We start from the raw sequence: 9948 nt of genomic DNA on the forward strand, positions 1-9948 counted from the left end.
TTGATTGATCCACCTAAAGGGTAAATACTCAGGCACCAAACTGATCTATCAAAAGTTTCTAACCAAATTTAAAAAGAAAGTTTTTAGGGTTTTGAACTTTAAGGGCTACGCAATCTAATCAGGAATCATCTCCCCCACCAACAAACAAAAAATAAAACAAAACAAAACATTTTCAGTAAACTTAAATAGGAAATGCAAATAAAATGCAACATTCTTTGGATTTGCTTTCAAATTATATTGTCAATCCTGAGGATGATTATGAAAATGTCCCCAAGATGCAATCATAACTGCCAAGAGCCAAAAATGATGATTCAGAAGAATCCTTAAAATATATAGTAAGCTGGACTGTTTAGACTCAAACTCCAACTGTGATGTGCCTGTATGGACGGCGTATGTCAAGGTGACCTTTTCAAAATGTATACGTCTAATGTCATGTTGGATTCCCCACCCCTCTGGTTCCCAACACTAGAAGCACTAAATCGATTTTATTAAAGACACAGTCATAAAACTGAGGGAAAACTGTAGTCAATACCTGATCTTTCCTCACACCACTGACCTTCTCAACACTTAGAGAAAGATATTCCTTCTGCTGAGTACTGTGATAATTTGAAGAGAAAAAAATACTAACCAAGAACAGGAACTGAAGTCTTCTGGTGTTGATAAGAGGCCATGATACTATTTACAGTCGAACTGGGACCTAGAACCTAAGTAGAAAGTAGATCAGCAAAGATTACTTCATACTTCGGGTGACCGCAGATACCAGAGGCCAAGTTTCTACCAGCAGTAAATAGCATGTCATTTTCATGGTATCAAGCACAGTAATTCTCTTTTCCTTTGTGATTTTTACTTCGCCAGTTTTTCCAGTCTTGACTCAGACCTCCAAATCTCCTTTCTTCCAGAAGACAAGGTAATGATGAGGGGAAAACAAAAAAGGAAAATCTTAAGGAATATAAGCCATACCCTGAGGGGAGGAGTACAAGAGGTTATAGAATACACAGAGCATCAATTTGCCCTCAAAAGATCTGTGGGAATTTTGATATTAAAACAAATACGTGCATATATCATGGTGTAGAACGCAAACTGTGCACATGTGTTCAAGGTAAAACCAGAGCCTTCACAGGAATTCCACGTTTGTATAAGCCTCAGGGGGCACATGCCAGGCCCTCTGCTTTGTCTTCACTTGGCTCAGCATGCATACCCTCAGGGGCACCTTCTCAGCAGCAACGTGCCCTCAAAGCACTTCCATATGACTCGGGATCCAGCACACGTGCCATTACCATAATTTACCAACCAAAGCAAACACATGATTTTCTGGTCATTTCCCCCAGAAGACTCTTAAAGTTGGTGTCTCAGAAATTAATATGATCTTCAGCCATCAAAAAGAATGAAATCTTGCCATCTGCAATAACATGGGTAGAGCTAAAGCGTATTATGCTAAGGGAAATAAGTCAGAGAAAGACAAATACCGTACAATCTCACTCTTAACAGATAAACATATGGGAAGGTGGAAAAGAAAAAAAGGGAGAGGGGAAACAAGCCATGAGACTCTTATGATAGAGAACAAACTGAGGGTTGATGGAGGGAGGTGGGTGGGGGATGGGCTAGATGGGGGATGGGGATTAAAGAGGACACTTGTTGTTATGAGCACTGGGTAAATTATGTAAGTGACGAATCACTAAGTTCTACCCCAGAAACCAGATTAAGCAAAAATTAAATCAAAAAAATTAAAAATTAAAAAATATATAAAAAAATTTTTTTAAAAATTACTATGATCTGAATAGAAGAGGGTAGGGGAGAGCATGAGGAGGTATTATAATTTGCTAAGCTTCAAAACCACTACAGTTTTGAAGATGATCACATTTCTTCTAGGAAATACCTATTTTAGTAAATTCAAATATTTGTGGGGTGCTGATTCTCAACTTTTATTTTTAAGGTATGCTATATGTACCTACATCACTACCCTCTTATCTAACCTTCAGAACATTCCAGTGAAATGTACAGGGAAGTATATCCCCATTTGTAACTGAGGAAATCGAGGCCCCAGTAGAGCTGCTATGTTTCTAACCAGTGAGCTCAATACCAGTCTCTCTCCAGGCTCCAAACCCACCCTTCTCCTCAGTGCTTGTGATGCTGGGACTGGGAGCCTGAGAAAAATTCCGCCTTTGTCAGCTGGCTCGTTATGCAGACATCAGAGGAAGAGTGCAAGGCTGGAGGAAAAGGAATGTGCTCCTTCCTTTCACTCAACAGTTTTTTACCCTGGGAGCAGCCGTTCATTCCAGTTTACTTATTTCTCCACCCTTAGAGCTATCATGTCCCCTCAGAAGTACCACCACCAGATGGCTGGCACCCCTTCTCAGAGGGTCAAGAACCAGCTCAGCAGGGCCCCAAGCTTCTAAAATATAGTAAACCCAAACTCTTCCTTTGTTCCCTCATAGTTACTATCTCGGCGTTCCTTCTCTGTGTTCCCCTTTTACTTTTCAGTTCTCCAATACTTGTTCAACCAGTTCCCTGTATTAAATTCTGTTACAATAACAGCTGTGGTTGTTTTCCTTAATGGACTGTGCCTGACACACCAGCCTTTCTGAATCAAAACAGAAACTCTTTAACAATCGGCCTCAGGTGTGAGAGACTGAGCAAAGTACACACAACAGATAACACATCAGAATTCTTGACAGGACACAACTGCCTTAAACATGAGCAGCAAAGCTCCTCCTAACAACAGAGTAGAAGTGACAAGTCAAATTTTCCATAAAACAAAAGAGAAAGCAATTGTCTACAAGGGTTACTTTTTTTGTTGTTGTTAAAGATTTTATTTATTTTAGAGAGAGAGAGAGAGAGCATGCAAGCGGAGGGAGGGGCAGAGGGAGACGGAGATGGAGACAGAGAATCTCAAGCAGACTCTGCTGAGCGCAGAGCCCGACGCAGGGCTCCATGCCACGACTCTGATATCATGACCTGAGCCGAAATCAAGAGTCAGATGCTTAACCAACTGAGCAACCCAGAGGCCTCTGTCTGGGTTACTTTAAAACACTCTGATACCATTCAACGTCTGAACAGGGAGGTGAGAGGCCAACTCTGGCCCTAGCTCCCCACTTGCCCACTCCAATCTCACTGAAGGCAGGAGCAACAGTCTGACTTGCCCATCTTCTTCACGACAGCTGTTTCATGAGGAAAGGAGAAATAAAAGCAAACTTAACCTAGTCCAAGGTGTACTCAAATAGAAAATCTTCTTACAGACAGCTTAAACATAAGCCTAGGCTAATGTAACTATGGAATATTATGTTTTTAACAAAAAGAAAATCTTTTGCTTTGACTTTTAAGAGTTCGTGTGAACGTAAGAACCTGTGAAATGACTTTTAAAAAACGCACATTCTGTCTCTGAGGAAAACTTACAGGTGTAGCTGAATTCTGCTGGTGAGTGAGAGTCCAAATTTCTGGCAGTGACCTTTCCATCAGCTGGAGGGTATCTTCAAAGGCCTTCTGTAATTCCCTTCCTTGCTCATCAAACTCAAAGAGAAAGAGCACCTTTAAAATATGGTATACTTCATCTAGAGAGAAGAAATTTCAGAAAGTGGTTAACTTGGGTGCCCAGCTCCATTGCTAGGATCATAACACAGTTTCTTTCCCAAGCAAAAAAATATTTAATATCACCCTACAGTTGCCATGTCCCGCATTTTCTTCTGTCTCCCCAAATGCTGGAGTAATTCAATCTATCTACTACAAAAAGAAAAAGGAACACACTGGGGCCCAAGTAGGAAGCAGTGGCTTCATAATCCTTTTCCCTGGCTTTGATGATAATGTCTCCCAGCAGGGCTGGGTGGGGGCCAGTGCAGGAAGGCTCCTAGGTTCCCAGCTGAGGGTGGTTCAGGAACGTGCCCTGAAATGACACTTCCTGCTGAAAGTTTCTGTCTTTCCTCAAGTTGGGAAAACTGTATCTTAATTATTTGCTAAACTCTGTGCTATCCATTTACTTTTTTTTTGTGGTAAGAATCATCAGTATTGAGAATATACCTTTCAATTTCTCAGTGCTCTGTACAACTTCACTGAGTGCCTCCAAAAGGGCCAGATCCTCCAGCGGACTCCCTTCTTTGAGGCTATGCTTCTTCCGCTCTGCTTTGCGGCGATTCTTAGATGATCGCCTGTTAGAAGACATTGGAAAGATGTTATAAAAGGGAATCTCTTTGCACTGAACAGATTAAAATGAATGTACCTGTTGGCCACAAACTTTCTGGGAACCCAGAGTCTACAGATGGTATGTATATGTGGGGGAAAATGGTAATGAGGTGTTGGGAGTGACAGCTAAAATAAATTGGGAAAGGCAAGTGTTACAGGCAGGAAATAATAAGGAAAACCCTAAGAAATAGTAGCTGGCCTTGAAATTTTAATTGAAATACAGAGTAAAATGAGGTTATATTTGATAATGACAGCTGGAACAACAGAACAACCAACTTAAATTTTGTAACGAAAAACAAGTTTAAAGTAAAATTTAAATAAGGAGACACAGACATAGCACACTGAAATTTGGATATAACAAAATATATATGAATCCTGTATCTTTCCTGCTCAAAGGTCTTTAATTACGCCACCTGTCTTGTCCTAACTGTGAAAAGCCCAGTTTCTAGCTGCCTCTCTTGCAGTTTCTGATCACCCCATATAACCTCAGAAATCTCTATTCTGAATTCCTAAAGCATGATTCAGTTTATTATTTTTTTTTTTAAGATTTTATTTTTCCGGGGCGCCTGGGTGGCTCAGTTGGTTAAGCGACTGCCTTCGGCTCAGGTCATGATCCTGGAGTCCCGGGATCGAGTCCCACATTGGGCTCCCTGCTCAGCAGGGAGTCTGCTTCTCCTTCTGACCCTCCTGCCTCTCATGCTCTCTGTCTCTCATTCTCTCTCTCTCAAATAAATAAAATCTTTAAAAAAATAAAAAAAAAATTAAAAAAAAAAAAGATTTAAAAAAAAAAGATTTTATTTTTCAGAGAGAGCGAGCATGCACAGACACACACAAGTAGGGGGGACGGCAGGCAATGGGAGATGGAGAAGCAGGGAGCCCGATGCGGGGCTTGATCCCAGGACTCGGGGATCATGACCCAAGCTGAAGGCAGATGCTTAACTGACTGAGCCACCCAGGCATCCCGTCACGATTTAGTTTAAATACACAATCTTGCATTGTTTTATGCTTCCCAAGGATGACTATAGGCTCTTATAACTCACATCTCCTTAAAAGTTTTTGGTAACATCCACTACAACTAGCATATGGGTGTTGTGACCAAATGCTACACTGTGTAAGCATGATGACTTGTTTTACGTTAATAGCCTCTTCTAATCCTGACTTTGAACTGAAGATGCCTGATACTTTTTTTTATAATCTTTTAATTTTTTCAGCACCCATACAATCCAGTCACCTAATATTTGTTAAATGAATAAAATCAGATGTCATAAAAATTGAGTACCAGTGTATGGGCCTCGTGGGCACAAACACACAGTCCACGAAGCTGCAGCAGAAAAACATTTCAACACCAAGTCTAATTTCTTAGATACGTGGGGAAAGCCCTTGCACACCAAATCCTGGCCTTGAGCTCTGTTCTCTCTCTCCCCTGCACTGTCCTGATGAGAAACTGACCCCCTTACTTGCACTTTCTCCATATGCCCAGGGCCTGGCCAATGTGCTGAATAAACATGATACATACGCTGATATCCTGGAGTTGCTATGGGAATATTTGTCGCTCATGACACTGCTAGTTTCAGAGAAGAGGTCTGACTCTTGACCCTGGGGCACCTCATCATCTAGAAAAGAAGAACCAGACACAGAATGAAAACTCCCTGCTGATGTAGGTTTACCTTCGGTAGGGTAAGTGGACTAGAGTTAACCAGGGCATATCTGACGATGGATGAAAGTTATTATAAAGTAGAGCTCAAAGTGAAATGAGATAATATTAAATACAGTTATTCCTACCATACACCAGCGCACCAGTACCAAGCTTATTTTTTTCTTTTCTCTCCTTTCTGAAAGCAAAGGAACCTTTGGAGGCAAGGAGGCTCATTTTGCTCTGCTTGGTGGGGGTGCAGGGAATGTGTGGCAGAGCTCTTCCCATTCATGCTTGGTCCTGCCCCTAGCCCTCCCCAACACGCACAAACACAGACATACACAGCCCCTAAGGGGTTTCACAGAGGCCTTAGATGTCCCCCAGCATGGTAATCACAGTGCAGGAGGCACAATAAGCAGCTAAGACAAAGTGTGATGTGTCCCCACCATGCCCAAGCGTCCATGTCTTCATGCAGACACTCACCCAGATTCACCTGCTGTGCCTGCTCCTTGAGCTCTCGAACCACCAATAAACGCTTTTTATGGCGACTGAATGTGGCTGTCTGAGAGTCCAGAAGTGCCATATAATTCTTCTGGGCTGGAGGATGGAAAATAATTTGAGCAAGATGTTTAAGTAAAGAGAAAAACTCGATAAAGGCAGTGAGGGAGTAAGAATTTAACAAAAAGAAACAGGTTACTAGGTTTTCCAAGCAAGATTTTTTTCCTTAATGAGAATTAACCTACATTGTTTTAAGAGAACGAACTACATGTTGAGATTTCAGATTTCAGAGTGCATTAACATCATCCTAGAACATTCTCTAGCACTAAATTAGTAACATCACCTGAACAAAGACTAGGTACCCAAGAGCAGACCAGCAAAGAAAAGGAGTATACAAGGAAGCTGCTAACAAAAACAGGACAGTCACTGAGATGCTTCTGAAACATAGGTATTAGGCCTATGTAGATGAACAGTCAGCATTTTTCTAGGTGCTCATTAGGGGAGAAAATCCAAGCAAGAGACGGCTAGATGGATGCCTAGAGGGTCAGGATGGATGTTTTTAGTAACCAGTTAAGGGTACCTAGGTGAATGATATGAAAAGAATCCTCCCATGGTGTTAATGAGGATGGGGGAGGGGGATGCAGGCAGGGTAAGCATGTGAGTACATGTACACATCACAAAGGCCAGATCCTACTCACAGGGTAGACTGTGCTAAAAAAGGCTGAGCTTAAAACCAACCCCCCACTGCTGGAAATCTCTGTAAGCCAAACTGATGTCCTTCTCTTCCACTTTGCTTTTAAGGAGTCATAGTTATCACCCAAGTGTTCCAGAACTGGTAAAACTCACCTGGTTCAATATAAAAATATACCCTCCACTTAGATTTACCAACTGTAAACATTTTGCTTCCTGTTTCTCTCCATACACACAACTATTATTTTGTGGAAGCTTTTGAGAGTAGGTTGCAGATATGATCCTTCCCTCTTAAATACTTCAGAACATCTCTCTTAAGAATAAGGACATAGGGGCGCCTGGGTGGCTCAGGTTGTGGTCCCAGGGTCCTGGGATTGAGCCCCGCATCGGGGTCCCTGCTCTGAGGGAAGCTTGCTTCTTCCTCTCCCACTCCCCCTGCTTCTGTTCCCTCTCTCACCATGTCTCTCTCTGTCAAATAAATAAATGAAATCTTAAAAAAAAAAAGAGTAAGGACATTATTATGATCTCATGGGTTGTGGGATCGAGCTCCGTGTCAGGCTCTGCACTCAGCAGTGAGCCTGCTTAAGATTTTCTCCCTCTGCCCCTTTCCAGACTCTCTAATAAATAAATAAATCTTCAAAAAAAAAAAAAGAATAGGACATTATCTAACATAAGCACAATACAACTATTAAATGCAAGAAATCGGCCACTGACAAAATACTGTATTATTTAACACCTAGTTCATATTCAAGTTTACCAACTACTCCCAAATACAAAGACTGTTTTTTTTTTAAAAGATTTTATTTATTTGACACAGAGAGAGAGAGAGAGAGAGAGAGAGAGAGTGCGCACAAGCATGGGGAGCAGGAGAGGGAGAAGCAAACTCCCCGCTGAGCTGGGAGCCCAATGCTAGGCTCAATCCCAGAACCCTGAGATCATGACCTGAGCCGAAGGCAGACGCTTAACCAACTGAGCCACCCAGGCAGGCACCCCTACAAATATAAAGATTCTTAACCATATCTTATCACGTATTTTTAACATTCAAGTATTTTATATACTACCATTTGACAGTTTAGCATATTCAAAAAATCCTGGTCAGAATTAAGTATTACACTCAGTGAAGAACTCTGATCAACTCTATGTAACACATGATTCAAGGATGTAATAACAGGGAGTATTCTTCTCTCTCGCTTCCCCACCTCTACACTTCCAAATGTAGAATTCTGAGATGTAACCCTTACCTTCTAAAATGGAAGGCTTTATGTTGGTTTCTATTATATCTGGTCTGTTATATTTGTATACCTAAAAGGAAAAAGACAGTAATTTTAGGCAAGAAAACTGCAAGTCACTGTAGAGTTAAGACACTTGGAAGGAAATGGATGACTTTCAGAGGTCACCAGGTTATTTTCAAGAGGAGGCCTCTACAAGCTAATGAACATTCAACTCATTTCAGTTAAAACCAGTAATATTTCACATTTACAAAACGGACTAATTCCAAACATCAAGAGTAAATTTTTTAAATGGTTTTAAAAATACTGCTTATCCTTAGGCCAGGAACCTAAACTATTCTGACTTGGTTTCGCTAGCCTCAGAAGACAAGGGATTCCCGTTGACCCTGTCCCCCCTGCACTCTCGCTCTGCTGAGCACCTAACACAGGCAGGATTTTAAAAGTTCTCCTACCAGTCTCAGAGCTTCTTCCCAGGCAGCTCCTTCTAATAGTAAGAGCACAGCTTCTTCGTAATCCTGACAAGGAAACATCAAGGAAGATAACAGGTAAACAGAACAAGCGTGTCAGATGCCACCATGACCAACTGCAAGGCTGCCTCAGAGTGGCCTCTCCTCCCGCCTTTCCCTTACGGTCCCAGTCCCTAGAATCATGTCTGGCCTCCAGTCCCTGCTCAGTAAACAGTGATGCAGAAGACAATGGGTGCGGTAGGGGGAAGGTACACATTCTGGAAATAACCACAGAACACATGGCATCATCTCCCTGCGGCCCTGAGCATCGAAACCCCCAGAGAGGCCTGATGGAAATGCCAACCGCCTCAGGTACACCACCCAGTTCGATTCGACAGGTTTAGGGGCTTTTAAACTTTTCTTTTTGCTCTTTAATGTTTTTTTTTCCCCTCCAACTTTTATTTTGAAACACTTCAAACCTACAGAAAACTGAGAGATGAGGGTAATAAACACCTGCATATCCTAAGTCTTCAAGCATTTTTGATATTTGTAGTCTTACCAGTAAAAATGTTTGAGCATGTACCGCAGTATGTAATTACTTAATGTACTCATAAAGCATATAAAACAAAGCATTTTTATAGGTCCATTTCATGTTTATCTCTTAATGCTCAAGTACAGTTGACATACAATGTTATTAAATCAGCTTCAGGCTTACAACACAGTGATCGGACAGCTCTGTACATTACTCAGTGCTCCCCACGGTGAGTACAGTCCTAGGAATCTGTCATCACACAACATGATTCCAGAATTACTGACTGTACTTCCCCAAGCTGTACTTTTCATTTCCATGACTTATTTATTTTATAACTAGAAGTTTGTGAAACGGGAAATAAGTGAAACAAAACACATTTTTTTTTTTTTTTTAAAGGGGAGCAGAGAGCTGAAACCAAGAGTTGACACTTAACCGACTGTGCCAGGCACCCCTGTATTTCACCATTTTAAAATGTGTTTTGTGGGGCACCTGGGTGGCTCAGTCAGTTAAACGTCTGAGTTTTGTTTCGGCTCAGGTCATGATCTCAGGGTCATGAGATCGAGCCCCATGTCAGGCTCTGCGCTCAGTGCGGAGTCTGCTTAAGATTCCCTCTTTCCCTCCAAATCAAAACCTCAATGAGATACCACCTCACACCAGTCAGAATGGCTAAAATTAACAAGTCAGGAAACGACAGATGTTGGCGGGGATGCAGAGAAAGGGGAACCCTCCTACACTGTTGGTGGGAAT

At 41.7% G+C, this 9948-nt stretch overlaps 1 protein-coding gene across 6 annotated transcripts in view; it reads right to left on the reverse strand.

Annotated features, from left to right (window-relative positions):
• ELP1 (elongator acetyltransferase complex subunit 1) overlaps nt 1-9948 on the reverse strand; it is a 71747-nt gene that overhangs the window by 17288 nt on the left and 44511 nt on the right. For 4 of the 6 annotated variants that reach the window (XM_081803330.1, XM_081803333.1, XM_081803329.1 and 1 more), the window contains 7 exons: nt 8676-8738; nt 8236-8296; nt 6290-6403; nt 5690-5786; nt 4012-4139; nt 3394-3548; nt 629-704 (listed from right to left, as the gene is read on the reverse strand). In XM_081803330.1, the coding sequence (XP_081659456.1) occupies nt 629-704; nt 3394-3548; nt 4012-4139; nt 5690-5786; nt 6290-6403; nt 8236-8296; nt 8676-8738 (694 nt within the window). The other 2 variants (XM_081803331.1, XM_081803332.1) reach the window with 2 other exon arrangements.

The sequence above is a fragment of the Leptonychotes weddellii genome, chromosome 14 (assembly GCF_054177405.1).
Source record: "Leptonychotes weddellii isolate Sample4059 chromosome 14, ASM5417740v2, whole genome shotgun sequence".
NCBI classification, from domain to species: Eukaryota; Metazoa; Chordata; class Mammalia; order Carnivora; family Phocidae; genus Leptonychotes; species Leptonychotes weddellii.